The sequence below is a fragment of the Aspergillus aculeatus genome (assembly GCF_001890905.1).
Source record: "Aspergillus aculeatus ATCC 16872 unplaced genomic scaffold ASPACscaffold_2, whole genome shotgun sequence".
NCBI lineage: Eukaryota > Fungi > Ascomycota > Eurotiomycetes > Eurotiales > Aspergillaceae > Aspergillus > Aspergillus aculeatus.
In genome coordinates, this window is record NW_017962977.1 from 2,777,771 (window position 1) to 2,801,583 (window position 23,813).

A 23,813-nucleotide genomic window follows, 5' to 3' on the forward strand; every position below is an offset into this window, starting at 1 on the left:
TTACAAGGAGAGATTTCGTTCTGTCGTGATCGCCTCCCCGCGCGACTTTTCTTTCTCGTTCAAGAGGTACTTATCTATCCCCGATCGGCTCCTGAGTCGAGACACGGAAGACCAGCTTGCGGATAAACTGACTGACTCACTTAGGGATAGTGAACCGTACCACTATCTCCACTCTAAGTTTCCCTAGCTGCTCGCTTGTTCCCATTCATCCCGCATCGGTCCACCGGCTCGCCTTCATTGATCCATGCTCCTCTTGCTGTTCCCTGTGCAACCACGCCTGTCGCTCCCGTCCACGCCCGCCTGCCCTTAATCTGCTGCGCAGATTCGACTACCCCCTCCACCTCTCCCCCTCCCCCAACCCGGTCCCAGTCGGCCTCAATACGCGATGGCCGAGACCGTCATCTCAAATGGCGGTCCTATCGCCGAGGACAACATTATCAACCGCCGCGGCGGTGAATCTATATACCAGAGCTGCGTCAATCTCAAGAAGCGGTTAGCAGAGGTGCCCAACTTCGAACCTCATTTGCAAGAGATGGAGGAGGCGGACCTCGTGCAAGGCAACACCGATCCCGTGGCCTCGCTGTGGAATTGTTTGCGGAATGGATACCCCCTCCTGGCCATCTACAACGCTTCGGGCCCAGATGAGAATCTGGAGATTGATCCCGCCAAGGTGCCCGAGGCCAAACGACCCAAAGCCGCCACCTTCAAGTTTCTGCAGGCCTCGCTGCAGGAACTAGCGTTTCCTCAACAGGATTGCTTCCTAATCACCGATTTATATGGGGAAAATACCACCGGCTTTCTCAAAGTGATCAAGATGGTGAATCGCGTTCTGGACATCCTGGAGATGCAGGGGCAGTTGAAGCGACCGTCGGACGAGGCAGCACGCGCTCCGGTGAAAGGCGCCGTGAAGCTGACAAAGCGAGAACACATTCTCAAGGAGTTGCTCGAAACGGAGCGCGATTATGTCCACCACTTGCAGAACCTCCAAGCCTTGAAGAAGGAGTTGGAAGAAACCGGCGCCCTAACAGGAGATCATAGCCATCAAATCTTCTTGAACCTGAATAATCTCCTCGATTTCGCACAGCGATTTTTGATTCGGATCGAGCAGCACTACGCCTTGCCAGAAGAGCGACAGAACTGGGGTGAACTATTCACACAACACGAAGAGGCATTCAAGCAATACGAGCCCTTTATCGCAAACCAGTTGAGATGTGATGAGGTCTGTCTGAGAGAATGGGATAAGATCCGCGTGGCGCCGCGATCCCTCGACTTGCAACAAATGGTGGCGCAACCCGCAACGCTGAACGGCTTTTTCGTCAAACCTTTCCAGCGCCTGACGAAGTACCCTTTAATGCTCAAGGTATGGATCCTTATAGGGGACTACAGATGAATCTTATCCTTATTCATACCGCTAACCGTCCCACAGGAGCTCGGCAAGCAGATGGAGAACCCCGATCTCCAGAACGACATCCAGCGGGCAATCGATGCCATCCAGTCGGTTTTGGACTCGGCCAATGATGCGATTGATAAGGAACACCTGCAGACAGCGGTTAAAGACTTGGATGACCGCGTTGATGATTGGAAGGCACTGAAAATAGATGCCTTCGGAGATCTGTTACGATTCGGCACGTTCTCCGTCATCAAAGGTGACAACGGAAAGGATTCCGAAAGAGAGGTTAGTATACACGCAAATCGCCTCGTTCCTATTAGAGGAATCCAGCGTGGATTCAGTCGCTTCAAAGCCTTGAGATCCACAGGCTGACTTCGGGGATTTCCTTCGCACTATCTAGTATCATATATACCTCTTCGAGCGGATTCTACTATGCTGCAAGGATATCAACCCTAACAAGCAGAAGACAAAGTTGATGGTCGGAAAGGACAAACCTGCCACGACTGGCAAGGGCAAACCACGCCTTCAGCTCAAAGGCCGCATTTATATGGCCAATGTGACGGATGTCCTGTGTATGCCGAAGCCAGGTATGGTTCTATCTTTCTAAACATCCCATCTGTCTTTGTTAGACCTCTGGTCATATGCCCGAGGACGTCCATGATGCAATTATATAGCCATGTTTCTGACATCGCTTCACGGCAGGATCCTATCGAATCCAGATCTTCTGGAAGGGCGATCCAGGTGTCGTCGATAACTTTATCATTCGCTATCAGAACGAGGATGTCATGCGCAAATGGAGCAGGGACATCGAAGCACAGCGAGCAATCCAAGCGGAACAGCGCAGCGCCCGCAATACCAGCACATCCGAAACTGAATTCACGTACATGAAGTCCATGGCCAACATGCCCAATCCCTACCAGCAGGAGTATGACGAAGAGCAGGCTGCAACCAAGGAAGCTGCTTTCTTCTCCGAGTTTCCCATGAGTCGGAACGCCTCAAGCACGAGTCTCCGGACTCGTTCAGCAACAGGCGGCAGTGGCAGCTCTGGTCCAGTTGGTCGCCCGCCTCGCTTTCCTGTGCCTGATCCCAGTCTTTCGGTACATACGCAGTTCCCCGGTGGCAGTATGTCACCAGCTGAACGGAACGCCAACTCTTATTTCTCCCCGGTTGCCGAAACCCCATCGACCAGGTCCAGTTCGCAGTCTACCGGCTACTTTAGCAGCCGACAGGCCACGCCTACCAACAACTGGAGCGAAGACCACCCTCGCTACACGGCCCCTGCCTTGTCTCGAGCTACGTCTAGGGATGGTCCCAACTCCAACCCCTATTTCAACGGCGCGTCGAATGGACGAAGTGCTCAGCGTCCCTCGCTACCTCCCATGTCAGGAGGTTCCGCCCAGGCAGCTAATGGCATGGCACAGCGGATGCGGTCGGCTAGTAGTCCCGATATCCACAACGCCGAGCTCCGTCGGTATATGCAGTCGATGGAGACTGTTCCTGTCCCACCTATTCCCGCTCACATGGCCAGCATGAAGGCGCCAGTCAACCGCAGCCAGAACAACTCCCCCACCTCCAATGCTCAACTTCCCATTCGAAACGCCAACCACCTTACCAACTCGCAACATGTCTCTCCCACCCATTTCAATGAGCCTCAATATAGTGATCACCGGCCCAACACGTCAGCTACCGATCAGCCAACCTCCCCCCTGAGCTATGAGCCTGACGAGGAGCCACTCATGCCCACACAGCTTAAGGTGAAGGTCAACTTCGATGATAATTACGTTACGTTGGTTATTGCAAGCAACATCATGTTCCGTTCCCTGATCGACCGAGTAGACGCCAAACTGGCTCGATTTACTACCAAGTCGATAACGAGCAAATCCGTCCGACTCCGATATCGGGACGAGGACGGAGACTTTGTGACCATTGACAGCGACGAAGCGGTTCAGTTGGCTTTCTTGGAATGGCGGGAGCAGCAGCGTGATATGCTCGCCCGGGGCCAAGTCGGGGAGATTCAACTGTACTGCCAGGCAGTCGAGACCTAGGTGTGCCAGAGCTGCAACAGAGCCGCAGCAATGTCAGACGCTCTGGCATAACCAGCTTCTCCTTCACCGCTCTTTGTCTTTCTTGCTTTGTTCTTCATTTATTCCCCCTTCTCGCCTCTGTTCGTCTTGTGTTTCTCGATTACTGCCAATACCACCTATATTGTATGAGTTGGAAAGAGAAGAGACACCGATTACCAAGCCATTCGCCGGTGCTGTCTCCTGGTTGCCCTCCGACCCTCGTCGTTCACTGGATTGGCCCTGAGGCTCTGGGAAGTCTCTGATTCTTGCATGCCATGCGCCTTTGCGGGGATCAAGTCCTTGGCGAGGTTGCTGCTCTGCTTGTTTCCATTGCATGGAGTCGTGTCTTAGGAATTGTGCTGGATCATATCATATCGATTTACTGGGAATGTCTTTTCTGCGGCAATGTTGATGATGACTGTGTTTGATCTGATCTACATGACTGCATGATGTATGTATACTGCTATTTCTTTTCACGCATACTGGCTTGCGGGTCGAAAAGATGAGTTGTACAGTGTTCCTGCATTTTTATTCGAAGCTTGCCTGTTGTGTTTTGGTTGCGTTGGGTCGTGTCTGACAGCGGGTTGGATACGACGGTTGGGAACTACGGCCGGAGTGCCTCAATCGTAATGAAATAGACTTGTTTCCTCCCTTCTTCTTGATTGAATACACTGTACAAATCTAGCGTAGGGCCTGTCACTTTGTGTGACCTTGCGGCTGTTGAGCGAGGCTTGGGCAGGGAGGGGCAGGTCTATCAGAGTCTCAGAGAAGAGGGGCAAACAACAGGATGCAATGAGACTTGTCCAAAAGCCACACCCCACGCTCTCTCTCCTGAGTTCTTTCTTCCTTTGGTTGTTCGATATTACGGAGTAAATATACGGTTGGGTCTGTCTCTCTTCCAGGGCTGAGGGTTGCACAAGAACCGGGAATTCGGGTCCCATCCGAGTGTTCCACTTTTTATTCCACTCCTTTCCCACTCCATCATCCACCCGTCGTCGATCGGGACGGGAATCGATGCGGTCTGGACGGGAGGATTTCGAAAGAAAAGGAGAATTGGATGATTTGTCGTGTTCTTGTATGCTACTATGCATAGTGACAACTTGGTAGTGAGGCATTTATCGTGTTTCAAGATCAAACAGGTGCGCACGACCTCCTGAGCGAGTTCCCCCGACCATGCGGGATTATTTGAGCATCTGTATCGATTCAGGGGGGGGGGGGGAAATGCTTGACATGATTGAGGGAGGGATTGACCGTCTCGAGGGGGCGGACTGCCAATAGTATGACGGCATCCGACGTCGGAAAAGGATGATGTGGAGGACGCTGACTAGGCCAAAGCAAAATGACCAACATGCTGGGTAAGTACGGAGTAGGTTAGTAGTAGGTTAGTAGTTGGTTAGTTCATGGCGGTGGACTAGTCACTAAGTTAGTTGCTGCTTGTGGCTTTCATGATGCTGATGGCTGGTGGGGATTGACTGACTGAAAGTCTGAAAGAGTGCCTGGTTGTAGTTAGAAAGTTGGATCTCCAACTCCAGTTGGAGGCCTTTCCCTTCCCTTCCCTCGAGTCTGTCTCTGCCTCGTCGACCCAAACAACTCAGGCCGCCTTTTTCCTATTTTTTTCTCTCATCTCCTGCATTTCCATTAACAAATTGTTTCTATTGTTGCCTTATATTATATTATCATTCCATCCCCTCCACCTCTTGTTCGTCTCATTCCTCTTCTTTATCTTCTTCTCATCGTCTCTAACATTGTCTAGGACTTCCAAGGCAACCACGCAGCACTGGTGCTTTGATTCTTTTTTCCTGCTTACACTTTCGTTTCTCTCTGACATCGAAGGTCGAGAAATCGCCACCGACTTTTTCCCGCGATCCCTGTACTGTACATTTAGTGCGTACATATAGTCGATAACGCTAGACCCCTCTCCTGCCAAGCAGTCCATCATGTCTTTCTCCGGCCGTCGCGTCAGCATCTTGCGCCCGGGAAACCGTCGGTTTTCTCTGGGCAAGGAATTGTCCGAGAACGGTACGTCACGTTGGTTCTGATTGTTGTTTCCCCCTTCACTCTGCGCCTCGGAATGGTGGAGTCTGTAGAGCGGCGATTGTGCCGCAATCTCGGACTTGGAACCACAGGGGAGGGAATGACACATTGGCTTTGGCGGGGCAATGTGGACGACAAAGGCTATTCTTCTGAGGAACAATGGTCTTGAAGCTATTTTTTTACGAGCATGCCATCTGACAGATCTCGCCCTTGCAGAACTCCGATCGGAAACCCACCGGCAATTCCGCAGCGCCCATGAGGGTCACCGTCCCCATGCCGGTCTCGATGCCTCTCGTGCCTCCACGGGTGTCGTCTGGTGCACAGAACGTGCCACCGAGCACGGTTACGCAGAGGATCCCTCTGCCTGGGCAAACCTAGGACAGGGTGCCCCCGAGGCCGATGACGAGATTGAAGGCAGTTTCCCCCGTCCTACGAGCATCCCCATCACCTCCGCCGCCCGCGAATACGGCCCGACCGCCGGTATCAAGCCTCTGCGCGCCGCCGTCGCCCGGTTGTACAACGAACACTACCGTCAGGGCAAGGAGAGCCAGTACACTTGGGAGAACGTCTGCATTGTCCCCGGTGGCCGTGCTGGGTTGATCCGTATCGCTGCCATTCTGGGCAACTCCTACCTGTCTTTCCCTATTCCCGATTACTCCGCCTACTCGGAGATGTTGACCTTGTTCAAGAACGTAAGTGTGCGACACGGCTCCGGTCTGTCAACAGCGGTTAGCCAGTGGCGTTGTTAGATTCTGACAACTGTGCTACTTAGATCGCGCCTATCCCCATTCCTCTTGCCCAGGATGACCACTACCACATCCACCCCGATAAGATCGCCGAGGAGATTGCCCGTGGTACCTCTGTTCTCTTGACCTCCAACCCCCGTAACCCCACCGGTCACTTTGTTGACAACGAGGAGCTCGCCCGCATCCAAGACATCTGCAGAGATCGCGCGACACTGATCCTTGACGAGTTCTACGGTGGTTACAACTATACCACGGACTGTGACGGAACCACGATCAGCGGTGCTGAGCACGTGGTGGACGTTAACCAAGATGGTTCGCTAGCTGACCCTTCTCATCTCTTTCAATGCTGACTATGACAGATGTGCTCCTGATTGACGGTCTCACCAAGCGTTTCCGTCTCCCGGGATGGCGTATTGCCTGGGTTGTTGGCCCCAAGGAGTTTGTGGATGCTCTGGGCTCTGCCGGTTCCTACCTGGACGGTGGTGCCAACGTGCCCTTCCAGGAGGCCGCCATTCCCATGCTTGAGCCCGACTTGGTGAGAGCCGAGATGAAGGCGCTGCAATCCCACTTCCGCGAGAAGAGAGATTTCGTTCTTAAGCGCCTGCACGAGATCGGCTTCCGCGTGAAGGATGTCCCGCAGGCCACCTTCTACATCTGGCTTGATCTCACCTCTTTGGAGCCTCCTCTTCCCAAGGAGGCCAACATCTCGGACGGGTTGAACTTCTTCAATGCCCTTCTGACCGAGAAGGTCATTGTGGTTCCCGGTATCTTCTTCGACCTGAACCCGGCCAAGAGACGTGATCTCTTCGACAGTCCTTGCCACCACTTCGTTCGTCTGAGCTACGGCCCCAAGATGGATGTCCTGAAGATGGGTCTGGATGGTATCGAGCGGGTCATCCGCCGCGCTCGCGCTCAGTTCGAGCCCAAGCCGGAGGACGAGGTCGCCGTAGAGGATGATTGAGGGGCTTGCATAAATTTAGACCGTTCAGCGTTATGTGATTTGTAGAGCAATAGATTGCATGGGACGTAGATGAATAATACACATTGTTAATGTCGCCGTCTGCCCACCAAGCGTTGGCAACTGCCGTAGGGGGTAGGTTATTTAGTGATGAGTAGTGATGTTTGGTGAGGTTTAGTAATGTTTAATCATGTCTGGTATCTATCTACATATCACGTGATCAGCGTCTCCTTTAACCGGTCGGGGCCCCTTCCGGAGTCTGCATCCCTGACATCTTCCAGCCAGCTCGTGCCTGTAACTCGAGCGGCGCAGGGGCTGACAATGCGCGATATGATGTGTGCGCGATTATGGCCCTCAACCTCCAGCGCTTCCTTAACTTGACGTTCTTTATCTTCCTTTCGGTGGTCCTCTTCTTTCTGATCATCCTGACCCCCGCCGACGCCATCTACCAGTGCTACATCACCCGCCGCCTCACGAACATCTTTATCATCACGGGCGGCTACGTCGTTACATTCATTCTCGCCATCCTCATATATGCGACCCGTCTCTATACCAACCGTACCGTTCTATCCGGAATCCCCAAGGCCTGGATCCCCGTGGAGAAGGAAGATGTGGGCAAGAGCGTGCGACGACTGGTGAAGGAGGGCCTAGCCCACAGCGCGATCATCGCCTACCAAGCCCGACCGCGGGACCTGGCCGCCGATGGGGATGACTTCGCCAACTACGAATCGCTGCTGATCGACCGTGACCACCCTCCCTGGGGTCCCGTCGAACACCCGGGCTGGTCGTCGCCCTCGTGCGCGGATCTGCCGGACCTCCCGTACCGAACCGTGATCCAGGAACTGCCTCACCTGATCGAAGCGAAAGCCGTCTCCCTCGCTCCCCCCGACCCGATCTTCGCCGGGGTGCACCAGTCCCTCCGCGCCCCGTTCTCCGACGCCGATGAGTCGTTCCCGGATACCCGGGTGGTGGAAGTCCTGCGCCGACCGGTCTCCATGGGCCTGCGCGCGTACCTGCAGCACCTGGCGTCGCTGGATGTCGTCCAACCGCCGGAGGTGGGCGCGGAGTTCATCGCGCGCTACGAACGGGCGCGCTTCTCGTCGCGGGATCTCCACGAGAACGAGTTCCGGGAGCTGATGCACGTCTTCGCGGAGCTGCTACGGGGCATGACGGGGCTGAATCCGCGTGTGCTGGCGGAGCTGCAGGCGGCGGCGGAGGAGGAGGAGGAGGAGGAGGACGGGGCCAGCAGTCAGACAGAGAGCGAGTCCATTATCGGACCCTCGGATGAGGAAGGGGAGACGGAGACCATTGATTCGTTTCAGGATAGTGAGGGAATGTTGTCCCACGGGCGCAGCAACAGCCTGCGGCCGTCGAATGCCTCGTCCTGGGATGCCCGGTCCGCAAGACAGCACGGGCGCTGGTCGCCTGTCTGGTCGCGGCGGCCGACTACACGTGGTCGGGCCATGGAGCCGCCGCGGACGCCATCGATGCGCTCGCTTAGGCGACTGCCGTCCAACAGCTCTGGTGGCAGCGTCATTCATTTGGTGGAAGCCCGGGGACCGTCGGATCTGCCGTATGCCTTTAATCTTGGAGGGTCGAGGGAACGCCTTTAATTCCGAGTTCCGAGCCCCCCTGCTAGTGGTGGGGGGAAGGAAGCTAGTTTAGATATGATAGTTAAATCCGAGGAGCAAACGCAATTCATTAGTTTCGTCACACTCTCATTGGTCTTGTGTTATGTGACTGCGTGTCTAGGTCGGGTGGTCTCCCCCCACATCTTCCGAGCTGCTTCGGCTTTTCGGGCCCAAGCCACGTGACGTCCGCCAATCGGAGCATCGGCAAGCGAATCTTAGTCAATTATTCCATCATCAGTGTTTGTGGCTTGGCAGAGCGATTGATAAGATCTGACGTTTCCCCCCCTCCTTCTTGATAGCTAGAATTTCTGTCCCGCGCAACAAACTACCAAAACTCCTACCCTCCCCCGGTCCCCTCTCTCCCACACAAACAACACAAACCATGCAGTCCTTCATCCAACGAGGCGCAGCCTTCTTCACGCCGAGTCGCTCGGCCACCCCGGCAGACAGTCCCAAAGCCAGCGACGAGAATGCCGCCGCCGCCGCCGCCGAAGAAGTCCAGCCCGCCGAGACGCTATTCCCCAAGGTCGACCCGGCCGTGGACGGCGAGGAGTGCCTGCACGACTGCGCCTCCTGCACGGTGAAGTACCCAGCCAAATTCGACGTGGACCAGGAAGACAACATGTACGGGAACATCAGCGAGTGGGCGACGCACGTGCTCGTCGCGACGGGCAAGATGGACTGGGTGCGCGACGTGGCGGACGAGCCGGGGAGCGTGATGGAGGCGATCGAGAAGGGGGGGCTTGTTCCGAGCAATGGGGTGCGTCAGCCTCCCTTATAACAAGATCAAACTGTGCAAATTGCGTCTACTTCTACCGCACGCGACAACACGCCTCAGAGAACCCAACTAATCCCCCATCATGGCTAGAAACTCAAACTCTCCGCCTCCAACATGCCCGTCCCCGACGAATACCACTACCACGAACCGGGCCAGCAACCCACCACCGTCCTCTGCCTGCCGAGCTTCACCCTCATCGACCACGTCACGCCCGCCCTGGCGCCGGATCTGATCAAGTACTTTGTCAGCCGCGGCCCGACCACCACCACCCCGCTGACCAGCACTCTCGGCTCGGAACCAGAACCAGAAACGGATCTCGATCTCACGGGCCTGACCCCCCTCCGCGCCCGCCCCTGCCCGCACTCCGCCATCATCCTCCTCTGCTCGCACCGCACCCGCGACGCCCGCTGCGGCCAGTCCGCCCCGCTCCTGCGCAAGGAGTTCGAGCGCCACCTGCGCCACCTGAATCTGTACCGCGACCTGGACGACGAGCGGCCCGGCGGCGTGGGGATCTACTTCATCAATCACGTCGGCGGGCACAAGTACGCGGCCAATGTGATTGTCTATCGGCGGAGGGAGTGGGGGTGGCATCTTGCTGCTTCGAACGAATCGTCTGCGGGAGCGGGGGCTGGAGCCGATGCCGCGGCTGAAGGCGCAGCCCAGGGTATCTGGCTGGCCCGGGTGAAGCCGCAGGACTGCGAGAATATCATCCGGTATACGGTGTTGCAGGGGAAGGTGGTTAAGCCGGCGGAGCAGTTGCGGGGCGGGTTTGATCGGCAAACGGGGAAAACGAGTTGGTAGGTTGTTTTCTTTCTCGTGTAGGGGAGAAGTTCGCTGTTCAATTTCTTTGTTGTTGGTATGGGTTTATGAGGGTTGGTTTTGTGGAATGGTTGGGTTGCATATATACCTACATACTCTTTATACATTTTCATACTTATATGGATCTTGATCTTGGGATGTGAACAGAGGTAGAGGTAGAAAGGAGTTGGTACATATAGCAAAGGAGGGAGCCAAAAAAAAAAAAGAGGGGGGGAGGGGATGGATGGGATTGGAACATTGAAGTGTAGATGTATAGATTGTCATTCTGGTAGATTTGGGCTTATGCCAGGGGACAGATAGGGATAGAGGGCTGAGCGGATTACTCTGATGCGTACAGTACCCGGAATCACAGTACACTATTATTCTGGGATCAGTCGGGCTGCAATACTACTGAGGATAGAGATTTAGACCCCAAGGCCGATGATGTACATATCTCTTTTGTAAGAGGCTGGCTTACCAACTTCTATCCTACAAACGAATATGTCCCTTCCGCACCCGAACCTAAACCTAAACCACAACAGTGACAATTCCCTTCTTTCCTCTTTTGGATGTATCAGGGCTATGATTAAATGTGTATTGCTACTGACCTGGTCTACAAACATCTCGCTTTGCGTATCCGGTACTCATGCAAATTTTTGATACATGTATGTACACATGTTACGCACAAAAAGGTTCCGTGATAACCCCATAGGGCCAGATAACGCCCTATACCATCATCTTTCATAAAAACACCCTTCTCATGCTTGCTACATACATGTTAACATCGGAAAGACCGATTCACTCATGAAATAAGGGGTAGCGGAAATCAGATATACCCAAGTCTGAAAAACAATACAAGATAAGAACAAAGTACAACCGGAATGGAATGCAGAGCAAAAGAAATCTGTGTAAGATGGCGGTGACATCAATCGATCATGTTCCGTGGTAGATCGAATTCGGGAATGTAGTGAAGACGATAGTGCAAAGGCTACCGGGCTCTGCTGATAAGCCTCCACAAAGATATGGTTCAAAGGGGAGAGGGGAGAGGACATAGGTCGAAGGTCAAGGTCATAAAAGTCAGGAATAGCGGCTCGCGCTTCATTCGTTGGCGGAATTGGTGGCTACTGGGGGTATGTCCTCGGGGTTCGGCGAGGGCAACTTGGCAGTCCGCAAAACCTCGGGCAACTTGATGGGAGCGGCCGGCGCTGTTTCCAGCTTGTCGAGCTTCTCCCCCCGCAGAACCTTCTCCATCTCTTCCTTGGTCAGGGTCTCGTACTTGATCAGAGCCTGGGTCAGCAGTTCGAGCTCCTTGTGCCTCTCGGTCAGAATGTTGGTGGCGCGAACGCGGGCCTCCTCGACGATGCGTCGAACCTCGGCTTCGATTTCTTGTTTCGTTTCGGAGGATAGGCTGCTGTAGTTGGACATCAAGTCGACATTTCCAAGTTTCTTGGAGTACCCAAATTGAGTGACGAGAGCGAAAGCGGTCTTGGTGGCTGCTTCAATATCCTGCAACTTGTCAGCAAAGACTCCCTCCCATGAAGAAGGGTAGAAGATCGAACTTACAGCCGAGATACCACTGGTGACCTTATCAGGGCCAAAGATGAGCTCCTCCGCAGCTTTGCCACCCATGGCGACATCAATATCCGACAGATACTGGGTGTAATCCTTGGAAACCATGTCCATCTCAGGCAGGAAATGTGTGATACCCAACGCCATTCCGCGGGGCACGATAGTGATCTTATAGAGCGGCATGGAGGATTTCGAGAAGTAAGCAACGAGAGCGTGGCCAGCCTCGTGGTAAGCAGTCAGAAGCTTGTCCTTGTCCTGGATCACCCGGCTGCGAGCCTCCGCGCCCATTATGATCTTGTCCTTGGCATAATCGAAATCCTTGGGTCCGACCTTGGTCTTCTTGTTCCTGCTGGCATAAATAGCGGCCTGGTTGACGAGATTCTCAAGGTCAGCACCCGAGAACCCAGAAGTGCCACGAGCAATGACCTCCACATCAACATCCGTGCCGATTTGCACGCTCTTCATGTGGTGGTTCAGAATCTCCATGCGACCGCGAACGTCTGGAAGACCGACAACTACCTTCCGATCGAAACGACCAGGACGCGTGAGGGCCTTGTCAAGCAGCTGAGGATAGTTGGTCGCTGCGATGATGATGACTCCGCTGCTCTGATTGAATCCATCGAGCTCGGTAAGCAGCTGATTCAGAGTCTGCTTCACATACGCGGCATCCCTTTCGTTTCTCTTTGCACCAATGGCGTCCAACTCGTCGATGAAAATAATAGCAGGGGATTTGCTGCGAGCTTGAGTGAACAGATCCCGAACACGCTTGGCGCCAACACCAACGTAGACTTCGTCGAATTCCGACCCAGACATGAAGAAGAAAGGAACACCGGCTTCACCTGCCACAGCACGCGCGAGTAGAGTCTTGCCAGTACCAGGGGGACCGACCAGAAGGACACCCTTGGGCAGTTTGCCACCGAGCGAGGAAAACCGTTCGGGATTGATCAAGAATTCAACAAGTTCCTGCAACTCGTCCTTGGCCTCGTCGCATCCATGAACGTCGCTGAAGCGCACGGTCTGGTGTTCGGGTTGAGCTTCGTTGTTCTGCGGGCCCTTGACGTTTCGCAAAACACCAGAGGTCTCAAGGACGACAGCGAGAATCACCCAAGACAGGTATGCGATGAACGCCATCGTGATAAAGAATCTCACCCAGCGGAAAATAGTGCTTCCCCTTGACTCCTCGACCACAACGTACAGAGGTGCTTCTTTAGCTCCAGTGCCAGTTTGGCCAGGTGCCGCGTGTACTTTGCCATGAATACCTTTAGCACCAACAGCTTGACCAATAGCTTGTATTTGCTCGGGCTTAAGTTGATGAAGCAGGTCAGGATTGGACTGTTGGTTGGCGCCTAAGAAAGATGTTGAGCCATCGATCCCATTGACCCGTTGCAAAGCCTTGTGGTAGATCGCCTCAGTGGCCGCGTTACTAGCAAAGTACCCGGATCTGTACCGTTCAAGGATAATGGCTGGATGGTTTGCGCGCAGAAGAGCCTGGTAGAAGGCATTTTGAGCGTTCGCGCTACTGGGGTTGTTGTTCGCGGTTTTCTCCCTCTGCGCTAGCAAGGCCTGAGACGGACCCCCAAAGAGGTACCGCTGTTGTTGGAGACGTGAGAGTCCATGTAGGTGCGGGGCGTGGCGGATGCGGTTCGGATTTGCGGTCAGCGTGGAGAAAAGACGAGAGGCGGGTGCGGCAAGACGACGGCTAGTGGTCGATGGCGGAGCCCAAAGAGTGGTCGCTAGAAAATGAAAGTGAAGTTAGTCTGTGGCTGAGAATGCGAAATGAATTTGTGGCGATTTACCAGCGAACAGGGAGCGAGCCATTCCAGATGCCGCCGGCTTGTACATAACAGCCGATCTAAGAGCCTCGGAGGATACTGTGGTCAGACATTCAGGGAGCGCAATTTGGCGAGTTTCCTGGGAAGATATCCATGAGTACGCAATTTCTCCGACGCCCGCGATGGATGGGTATAAAGACATACAATCGAACTGGTTTCGTGGCCGGTACGTTTCAGCTGAGGGGCGGAGGCGGAGGCGGGGTGCTCGATCAGTTTCCAGGGCGCATTCAGTATTCTGGACAGAGAAGGCCAAGCATCCGATGTCACTGCCGCCAGATTCTATAGCAAGAAGACGCCATTAGTAAAGGAGTCGACATGTTGAACTGGGGAAAATGAATGGGTCATACCGGCATAGGGAACGGGACTTGGAAGGCCATGGGCTATAGGATGGCGGCACTTGGCCGCTGATTCCAGAGATTACCCTTCAACAGAGAAGTGGGAAAGAAGAATAATATGAGAGCCTATTCAGATGTTTAACATAGGCAAAAGCCATCTCCTATCACCTCAATACAGTGAATCGATGGGCGAAGATGGAAGCCGGGAATGATGATGTCGGGCCAGTCTGATATTCGGCGGGCGGCGAAAGTCATCTGCCGAAGTTGCCACTGCGACTTCAATGGAGTTCCGTAGTCTTGTCTCCCATCCACGTGATACCCGCCTCGAATATGAGGAATATGAATAGATCGGGTTTCGCAGTCCACCATGTCTCTTTCTGGCATGGAGATGTCATCAAGGTGGGTATGCTAGGAAATCATGCTGATACGTATCTAGTACGCTAATCGAATGTCTCCATCGATCAGTCAGCAATTGACTCAATCGGCACTTTTCGCAATGATATCTTGAGGTTGGAGTTACGGTACTGTATTTGAAGTACCGTACGACCGACGATGCTACTAGTCTGCAATCCGTGGTTCAGCTTCGACACAGTGACGCGAAGTCTGCAGCAGCCTCTGCAGCAGCCTCTGCTCTTTCATCTCCAGAGCCTCATTCGTGTACTTTTGCTATATAACTGGATCTATGATCAGGGATATCGATCCATAGCCCGCCACTAACCGCCTAATCTCGGTGCGTCCGATCTCCTATGGCCGAGTATTGACACTATACTCCGTATACCAGAGTCATTACATTTCTCCGTGCTCTGCAGCGGCATTATTCTCCAAGGCGTGGCAGATCAATCGTACTGCTTCAACAAGCCTCATGGCCGCTTCTGTACATATCAGCCAAGGCGATGTCCAAGAAACTCATCTTCTTAATGGGTGCACCCACGCCGAGAAACCTTCAGTGGGATGAAGAGCAATTACTTACAGAGCCCATCTTTCCCTTCAAGAAACCAAATCTGGATGACGAAGAGCTATGGCGCCTGACAGATGCTTACCCTGTCAAGTGGAGGCTTTTGCAAGACCTGCGGACATCTCAGTTGCTACAAGGGACGTTCGACACGGGCTCCCAGGAAAGGGCCTGCTTCTTAGCAACCCGCGACCTCGCAGTCTCTGGCGGGATTTCGGCCAATGAACCAGAGGGTTCAGTACTCTCACGGTTCTACGAGCACTCTTTCACCGTGCATGAAATTTCCGAGATTTCGGCGACCGGGGTTCGCTCTGAGACCTCTTTCCAAGGTAGCGGCATCTGGGCCGATAGTACCGGGAGTTCGATCGCAACAGTGAGCGAGAAAGAAGCGCCGAACCCAGGGATTCTAGGCCAAACATCTGTCACCGACCTCCAGGCCATCCCTACGGCAGCATACTTGACGTCGATCGTGCCGCAGACCGTGACTGTGAACCTAGTCGTGTCAATCATCACCATCAACCCTCCACGCCGCATTGTGACACGGCAATGGAAGAAAGAACTAGACTTGGTAGAGGTTGTAGTGGGCGATGACACGCGAAGCGGATTTGGAGTAACCTTCTGGCTTCCTCCTGCGGACCAGGCACATGCGGCCGGTGATCGCAACCCTTTCGAGGACGAACTTGGAAGGACGCTGGCTACGCTGCGGCCTCGAGACGTTGTTCTGATGCGCACGGTAGGACTGAGTTCCTTCCGCGAACGGGTATACGGGCAGAGCCTGCGGAAGGGAGTCACTAGAGTTGACCTTCTGCATCGACAGCGGGTTGACGCAAACGATGCAGGCGGTGTCTACAGCACCAAGAGGCTACAAGAATTCCAACGGCGGCAGCAGCAGGGTCCTGCAGCCAAGAAGGAAGAGGATCTGCTGGTTGAGAAAGTCAGCAAGGTGCGCGAGTGGATCAGACGATTTGCGCCGAATGCGGTAGGCGGTGACAGTGGTAAGGGGCCCCTAACACGTGGGCTGGCTGGAAAAGCTACCACAAATAACACACTGCCTCCGGATACGCAAGAGTATATTTAGAACATCAACCACAGTCTAGTAGGTAAGGGCATAGAGAGCTGGGAATTGCTCTTCCACTATTGCGCTTCGGACCATGCACCTGATCGGACTGGCTGGTAATACGAACCGGGGAGAAGGCGGACAAAGCAGGAAATCCATTGTCTGTCCTCAAACGCGATCATACATGGACGATCAGAAGATCTTGAAGCCTAGGAGTTGCTACCGGGGCCGTTGGGAGTTTTCTTGGGGAGGGGGGGCGCGATGATTATGCCTCCTGCATACACTACTTGCTTCACTGCAACACTTGAGTAACAAGCTCAGCGCGGCTCTACAACAACCAGGTCTTGGATGGCGAGCAAATGGGGGAATGCAACCCGAGGAGGGTTGAGCAGCATCCATATGCCGAGATGGTGAGGTGAACACAAGCGGCTGGGGATTATGACGAATTGTGCTGTAGATCATGCTAATGACCTTTTCAAGTGACCTCTTTGTGTAGTGGTAACTGCATGAGAGTATGATACAATATCAGCACATGAAAGAACAAACCCGGCCATCGCTTATGGTCCTTTCCATTATTGCAACGCGTAATAAGGATGGATGGTGAAGTTGCTGGGAAGATCCAGGGGCAAGAAAGAAACGAACAACTGGGAATAATGAAATGATTGCCCCACGAAGGCACCTGATCCGGCCGCGACTAGTCCAGGAGTAATCCGTACTTAGTATGGCTCTAGACCTGAAACCATACGCTGCCGGTACGGAACTGGTTTTAAATGGGGTGGCGTTGCCGCAAACGTGCGGCCTGCCTTTGCGGTGGTTGAAACGCCAGCCAGCCAGTGGTCCGTTCGGTGCCTGGATTAGTGGACACTACGTTGTAGTTAGCAGTTAGTTAGCATAAGGCTGCCCACACTTTATACTATTAAGGGGGTGCATCGGGGGTGCAACGGGGGGGGGCCCTTCTCTGGCTGGCCCTTTAGCCCTCCGGCCCTCTCCTCTAGTCTTCCATACAACCTCCATACAATCTCCATACATACGCTTCCGTTACAGCCCCCCTCCTACCCCCCCCCCCCCAAAAAATCCACCCATCAAGTCAAGTCGTAGTCAAGTCACAATAGCCAGGTGTTCTCCTCTTCTCTCTCTTGTCTTCTTTCTCTCTTGCGCTTTCTCTTATAACTCAATTTCCTCTCCTTTTCCACCTTCTTCCCCCTCCCCCCCCGTCCATTCATTCTCTTCTCCATTCTGTTCTAATTCAATCTTATCACTCTTCCCCGTCCATCTCGGATTGCTGGGTCTTACTTTGAACCAACCTCGAAACATTTCCATTAGCCTTCTCTTTCCCCCGTGTGGGTTTCACTTCTAATCTTTTGTACCTCGCCCATACTACTCTGCTCCGGTCACTCGTTTGGAGCAAGTCCCCCTCCGAACAACCCCTCTACCCCCTTTCGCTCTAACACCAATTACACACTACCGCAATCATGAAGGGTATGTACAAGTCTATAGATTTATGATCTATTCACGGCCATCAAGCGACTGTTTAATCTGACAAGTCACATCTTATAGCTCTTATTTTGGTCGGAGGTTTCGGTACCCGCCTGCGTCCTTTGGTGAGTAGCTCCCGCTCTGCCCTCCCCGCTGACCATCGTGACGTCCAACATACCGATGCAGTCGGGATTTCTCGAAAATGCGCTTGCTGATCTCCTGCCTCTCCCTAGACCTTGACGCTTCCTAAGCCTTTGGTGGAATTCGCCAATCGGCCCATGATCTTGCACCAGGTGGAAAGCTTGGCTGCGGCAGGTGTCACGGACATTGTCCTGGCTGTCAACTACCGCCCCGATGTCATGGTTGCTGCCCTCAAAAAAGTATGATTATTATATTCTTCACGACTCGAATAAAACGAATAAACTCACACAGTGCTCTCTTTACATAGTACGAGGAACAATATAACGTCAGAATCGAATTCTCCGTCGAATCCGAACCCCTCGGCACGGCCGGCCCCCTGAAGCTGGCAGAGAAGATCTTGGGCAAGGACGACTCTCCCTTCTTCGTCCTGAACTCGGACATCATCTGCGACTATCCCTTCAAGGAGCTTGCCGAGTTCCACAAGAGCCATGGTAACGAGGGTACCATTGTTGTCACCAAGGTTGACGAGCCCTCCAAGTACGGTGTCGTCGTTCACAAGCCCAACCACCCCAGTCGGATCGATCGGTTCGTCGAGAAGCCCGTCGAGTTCGTTGGCAACCGCATCAACGCGGGTATCTACATCCTGAACCCCAGCGTGCTGAACCGCATCGAGCTCCGCCCCACCTCCATCGAACAAGAGACATTCCCCGCCATTGTGAAGGATGGCCAGCTGCACTCCTTTGACTTGGAAGGCTTCTGGATGGATGTTGGTCAGCCTAAGGACTTCCTTAGCGGAACCTGCCTCTACTTGACCTCCCTGGCGAAGCGCAACTCGAAACTGCTTGCTCCCAACAGCGAGCCCTACGTGTACGGCGGAAACGTCATGGTCGACCCTTCTGCCAAGATCGGCAAGAACTGCCGCATTGGCCCCAATGTGGTCATTGGCCCCAACGTTGTGATCGGTGACGGTGTCCGCTTGCAGCGTTGTGTTCTCATGGAGAACAGCAAGGTCAAGGACCACGCCTGGGTCAAGTCGACCATCGTGGGATGGAACAGCTCCGTTGGTCGGTGGGCTCGTTTGGAGAATGTCACCGTGCTTGGTGACGATGTCACCATTGCTGATGAAGTCTACGTGAACGGTGGCTCGATCCTGCCTCACAAGAGCATCAAGCAGAACATCGATGGTAAGCCTCACCACAATTCACAAGGCCCGGTACTCTGTTCACTAACAAATCATTCCCTTTAGTTCCTGCGATTATCATGTAAAACCTCCTCTTCACGTCGCCACGCCCCCTTTATACACCATAAAATCCGCCCATCTCCCGGAAATGCTCAGATGCATAGAAATTTGAGTCGCAAACCTCTTTCACCGCTAGCTCTGCTCGACGACCTGGCTTTCCCCACCTGGATACAATTGCTTTCCCGACTCCCCTGAACAATCTCCCTTCTTGCGCTTTACTCCTTTTGTCTTGTGCTTGATTGACCGACTTTCGCATGCTAGAGGCCTTGATGGTGGAAGCGTGTCTTGACTCGGGTCTGTTCTTCTGTAAAACCTACTAATCTCATTTTCTGCGGTCTCCGACCAGCACTTTGACCCGATTTGGTTACTTCTTATGTCCAATTCCCGCCCTTTCTCATTTTTGACTTCTTTTTGTCGACGATGCAGCTGCTTTTCAGCCTGTCGTTCTTCTTTAGTCGTCTCTCCGCCTTCTTCCGTTCAACTTCGTTGTTGTTCTGTTTTCTTGAAGGGGAAAGGGGGTGAGCACATGGGCTAATACTCTTATCTGATTTTAATGACGTATATGGACATGGGTTTTTTCAAGGAATGTAAATACGGAGAGGCAAGAATCCAGAAAACAGAAAAGAAAAAAGAAAGCAAAATAAAAAGAATATCACTGCGTAATACGTTTGCTCAAATCTACTGTAGTCGTTAAGACTTGATTTCCATTATCGTTGATTATGTTATTTGATAATAACCTATACATTAGTAGGAATACACCAATACCGAAGGCATGATTTGTTACACGATGACCCCCCCCTTTTCCCAGTGGAGCGTAATGTGTTCATCATTGCGCAGCGGTGGCAGCCCCCTTGCCCTTGCTTTGGAGTGCGAGCTCCTCCTCCTCGCGGTCAAGGATTCCCTCCCACTGCACGCGCAGCTCCTCCATGCGCCGCCAGCACTGGCGGCCCAGCTCCTCGAAGGCGACCCGCTCCTCGGCCGTGAGGTCGCGGGCCCCGCGCCTGCGGCGCCGCAGCCGGTCTGCAGCGACGACGGCGGGCCCGACGACGCCCCCGTGGCCCCAGCCGTCCACCTCGGTCGAGATGGCCGCGTCGCGGCCGCGGCGGTCGCACGAAGACCCCCACTTGACGCGGCCGCCGCCGGGGTGCGCGCGGTAGGGCGCCTCGGCGGCGTCCAGCTCGGCCTGGCCGCCCAGCGCTAGCCACACGGGCGCGCACGCCCCCAGGTACGTCCACATCGTGTGCCAGGGGGAGCCCAGCAGGCGCGCCAGCCAGAAGGCGATCAGCATCGCGTAAGTAAGCGGCAGCGGCAGCGGGAGGATCGCCGTGCCGCAGATGCCTGGGTGGGCGAGGTAGGTGTTTGGTTTGGTGGTCGCGGCCTCGGTTTCCAGGGTAGGAGGGGGGTTGTTTGCGTCTGTGGAGGATGTGTTTGAGGGCGTGGTGGAGCAGAACGACTCGGTCCAGGGGCTTGTGGATGGTAGATCGGCGGTCAGGGCCAGGATGTCGGTCAGGGCTTTAGAGGATTCGTAGGGGGCCGCGGTGCGGAGGCCCTGGAGGTCGTCGATGGAGAAGTGTCGGAGAGTGGCTTCGATGCTGGAGACCCAGATGATGCGACTGCTGCTGTTGCTGCTGCTGCTGCTATTCTGGGGAGTTAGGGAGGAGGCTCGACGGAGTAGAGGCATCAGGTTGTGCGCGAGCATGTAGTGGCCGAAGACGTTGGCGCAGAAGACGTTGCCCAGGCGGGGTTCCTGGTCCCGCTGCGTGATGGTCTGCGGCGCCGTGAGCAGGCCGACGGAGGCGATCTTGTACCCCGGCCAGGAGACGGTATGCACCAGGTCCGTCAGCACCCCCCAGACGGCCTGTGGCCAGTTGAGGCCCGTCCAGCCGCCGATGCCGGCGTTAAGGATCACGGCGTCCAGCCTGGGGAGGGTGCGCGTGAGGCGCCGGGCGCAGGCGCGCGTGGACGGCAGGCTGGAGAGGTCAACGGTTTCCGGGATGAAGGTGATGCGGGCCCGATGCTCCGGGGTTTGTGTTGTCGTGCTCTGCAGGTGCTGCTCGAGACGCTGCTGGGTCTCAGTGCCCTTCTTTGTGCTGCGCGTGGTGAAGACCACCGCCAGGCTGCGGTGGTTGTTGGCGGGGGACTTGAGGAAATCGTCGACGAGGCGGCAACATATTGAGAACCCGAGACCACTGGTTTGGTGAGAGAGAGGATACCAATGTTAGTCAGAGGGTCAATTGAAGTAATGATGCTGCTTTGTGGTGTTCTTGTCTGTCCCGACTTTGTGTTCGGTTGTTGGTGCGGCGGGATAAGGGGCCAGGGAAGCTTAGGAGCTATGCGATGGGGCGGAGCTGAGCTTACCTGTTTGTGCCCGTCACTAGGATTATGGATCTGTTCTCCAGATTTTCCTCGTGGGTGTGATTGGCCATGATGACAGCTTATTTCGTTAGATGGAACACCGAATCCTCACCCTCGGGCCTTTGGACAGAGAGGAACGACGAGGTCCGACCATGTTTATTTGGCCCGCATGATTTCTGCGCAAGGGCGGCCGGCCTGCCTGATAAGCTCCATGCTTAAGTAAGTGCGCCTTATCGCTAGATAATCACGTGATATGTTAGCTCAGCACCCGTCGATGCCTCAGGTGTCAATTTCTATCGTCTTGTAGTCTCTACAACAATACTGGAAGTTCCATTGACCTCGGCCAAGGGGCACTACCTTGGGCGCCGGCATTTTTTCTCAGTATCAATATGTAAGGTTGGTGAAAGTGACATTCTGTATCAGATTGAGCTTACTCTTGTCCGTCCAAGCAAGGACGTCCCACCTGCATTTACTGGAACCTGAGATGTCGAGCCAGAACTCTCACTCCTGACTCCGCCCAGTTAGGCACCGAAATCACCGCCAGCTCGAGAGAGTTCAGAATTGCAGGTGGAGATTCTGCTGACAGAATCACCAAGCGATGCATGGCGTCGTGGGGTATACTCCCACCAAGAGGAGACAAGGAGCCACACCATAGAAACAACAACAACAACACGGCACCCCGGCGATAAGTTACCAGGCGGTAAGGTTCGATCTACTGGCAATCCAACTCCCTTTGGCCGCTGGGTTAATAAGGATGATCGATATGATTGAGGAGATAAACCGATCTAGTCTGGGGCTGGGTCGTATTCTTCCTTTTGAGGATGGCCAAAGCGCCCGCTAACTTCAAACTGCATGCGACGATATGGAGCCGCGCGCGATGGCATGGCATGGCAACGCCATGACCATGAGGCTATTATGACCGACTGACTCCTTTTTCTCTCTCTCTTGACAGTTGGTCTGTCAGCATGAAGGATTCTCCTCATGCGAGAATTACCAAAGGCGGAGAAACGCAATAAAGTATAACGAACGAATCCCGACGGGCGGTTTTCCCCCAAGCAGGGAGTTGGGCGGCAGCATCATCCTTTCGAGAAGTTAAAATGTTGAACTATGAGATGAGATAAGAGACAGTTGGTCTTACTTACTTCCTTCAGTTCCTTTTTTTGGGTCGAAGTCGATGGCTGATGGTCGATTCATGGACCTGGACGAGCCGTTGAGGCACGGCTATAGTCGGCCCCTGGACTGACTCTGAAGGGCTGGCCTCTCCTTAGTCCTCTTCGCATATGATCTCTCAGACCGCGGGATTCTTAAGGTTCATCGTCTGGGTGAAAATGATGCATAGAAAGAGTGAAGAATATCTCCGTTGGCTGGAGAGCAGGTGACAGGAGGCTCAACTGGAACATTGGGAGCACAGTCCCCCTGGTCGCTGGCAGCTTATACCTGAGTTTCGGCAGCTAGGATTACGCAACCGATCACCAGGTGATTTGGTTGATGCTTGACACGAAGGATGATGGTCTCAACCTGGGACGCTGATAAATGAAAATTGATTGTTGATGTACGTCATAGACCAGATCTGAAGGGATTCGAATCTACAGCTTTCCATCATCTCTCTTTAATCTAATGAGGCCATGTAACTGTATCGTACCTATGGAATTAGCGAGTCGAAGGAGATGACCATAAGTTACGTTAGCAAGTGGTATACCGGTAGGTAGTATGAGTAGTACGGGTGACTCTCAATGGTCGGCCCGGCCGGGGTGGGAACGAAACCCAGACAGGAGTAAAACACAGCCACTGCGCTCGGCGTACATTGGAGACTTAGAGTTCATAAAAAAGATCAATCAGATAGTGGCACTCCTTAGACACTCGATTCAACAATTTTAATTCTTTACCAGCATCATCTGCTAATCTGACCGGCTGGGCTCGCGATAGCGGCAAATGCCGAACAAGGAAGGAGTCTTTTGGACTAGGTAGGTAATGTTAAGTATAGTTACTACTGAGTACTAACTTGTCTACTACTGCGACTGCTACTGCTGCCTTCTGAATCTATTCATTTTAAGCGAGCCGACGTAGTCGCTCCAATCGACGATTTGCCCGTGATCTCCTTCATCCTCATCCACCCATCCATCCACGGCGATATCCGCAATCACCTATTCCAGACTGTATAGGGACCCGCGCCTGCAAGGGGTGGGGGGGGGGGGGGGCGTGCTCACAATAAGAAAAGAGAAAAAGAAAAAAAGATCCTCTCATCCTTCTGTCGCTTTCTTGCTCCCCTCCCTCCCCACGCCTTATCCGGGGTCTGCTAAGAGTCGCTAACGCCGAACGGGAGCGGTCTTTGACGAGGCACGGATGGGATTTGAATATCGCAGACAATTCCTACCGAGCGGAACGGCTCCGTGTGATTGACGGAGACTCACCGACACTTCAGATTGATTCCCGATCACGACCAGCATGATGAACTCCC

At 53.9% G+C, this 23,813-nt stretch overlaps 7 protein-coding genes across 7 annotated transcripts; 5 read left to right on the plus strand and 2 right to left on the minus strand.

Annotated features, from left to right (window-relative positions):
- Positions 1 to 385: 385 nt before the first annotated feature.
- On the plus strand, positions 386 to 3,435 carry ASPACDRAFT_22791 (Rho family guanine nucleotide exchange factor CDC24; the record flags this gene model as incomplete). Its single annotated transcript, XM_020199148.1, has 4 exons — positions 386 to 1,360; positions 1,427 to 1,675; positions 1,791 to 1,977; positions 2,093 to 3,435. The coding sequence occupies 4 exons, from the start codon at positions 386 to 388 to the stop codon at positions 3,433 to 3,435; spliced, it is 2,754 nt and encodes a 917-aa protein (XP_020060542.1).
- Positions 3,436 to 4,903: 1,468 nt separating this feature from the next.
- Positions 4,904 to 7,257, plus strand: ASPACDRAFT_112614 (pyridoxal phosphate-dependent aminotransferase). The gene is made up of 4 exons (XM_020195652.1): positions 4,904 to 5,472; positions 5,704 to 6,179; positions 6,260 to 6,545; positions 6,593 to 7,257. Exons 1-4 carry the CDS (start codon positions 5,391 to 5,393, stop codon positions 7,192 to 7,194), a joined length of 1,446 nt encoding a protein of 481 aa, XP_020060543.1. The 5' UTR covers positions 4,904 to 5,390; the 3' UTR covers positions 7,195 to 7,257.
- Positions 7,258 to 7,465: 208 nt separating this feature from the next.
- Positions 7,466 to 10,608, plus strand: ASPACDRAFT_1863970 (uncharacterized protein). Its single transcript, XM_020197829.1, has 3 exons — positions 7,466 to 8,735; positions 9,211 to 9,582; positions 9,691 to 10,608. The coding sequence occupies exons 1-3, from the start codon at positions 7,539 to 7,541 to the stop codon at positions 10,399 to 10,401; spliced, it is 2,280 nt and encodes a 759-aa protein (XP_020060544.1). The 5' UTR covers positions 7,466 to 7,538; the 3' UTR covers positions 10,402 to 10,608.
- Positions 10,609 to 11,036: 428 nt separating this feature from the next.
- On the minus strand, positions 11,037 to 14,318 carry ASPACDRAFT_75702 (i-AAA protease YME1). Its single transcript, XM_020204519.1, has 5 exons — positions 14,147 to 14,318; positions 13,944 to 14,078; positions 13,764 to 13,878; positions 11,962 to 13,700; positions 11,037 to 11,904 (listed from the first exon to the last, which is right to left on the minus strand). The coding sequence occupies exons 1-5, from the start codon at positions 14,150 to 14,152 to the stop codon at positions 11,497 to 11,499; spliced, it is 2,403 nt and encodes an 800-aa protein (XP_020060545.1). The 5' UTR covers positions 14,153 to 14,318; the 3' UTR covers positions 11,037 to 11,496.
- Positions 14,319 to 14,616: 298 nt separating this feature from the next.
- Positions 14,617 to 16,500, plus strand: ASPACDRAFT_75703 (uncharacterized protein). Its single transcript, XM_020204520.1, has one exon. The coding sequence runs from the start codon at positions 15,052 to 15,054 to the stop codon at positions 16,162 to 16,164; it is 1,113 nt and encodes a 370-aa protein (XP_020060546.1). The 5' UTR covers positions 14,617 to 15,051; the 3' UTR covers positions 16,165 to 16,500.
- An 858-nt stretch (positions 16,501 to 17,358) lies between these two features.
- On the plus strand, positions 17,359 to 19,194 carry ASPACDRAFT_112626 (mannose-1-phosphate guanyltransferase). Its single transcript, XM_020195653.1, has 5 exons — positions 17,359 to 17,622; positions 17,701 to 17,744; positions 17,853 to 17,999; positions 18,068 to 18,944; positions 19,007 to 19,194. The coding sequence occupies exons 1-5, from the start codon at positions 17,616 to 17,618 to the stop codon at positions 19,024 to 19,026; spliced, it is 1,095 nt and encodes a 364-aa protein (XP_020060547.1). The 5' UTR covers positions 17,359 to 17,615; the 3' UTR covers positions 19,027 to 19,194.
- Positions 19,195 to 19,826: 632 nt separating this feature from the next.
- ASPACDRAFT_57533 (3-keto-steroid reductase) lies at positions 19,827 to 21,426 on the minus strand (the record flags this gene model as incomplete). The annotated part of the gene is made up of 2 exons (XM_020203255.1): positions 19,827 to 21,189; positions 21,359 to 21,426. The coding sequence occupies 2 exons, from the start codon at positions 21,424 to 21,426 to the stop codon at positions 19,827 to 19,829; spliced, it is 1,431 nt and encodes a 476-aa protein (XP_020060548.1).
- Positions 21,427 to 23,813: the final 2,387 nt, after the last annotated feature.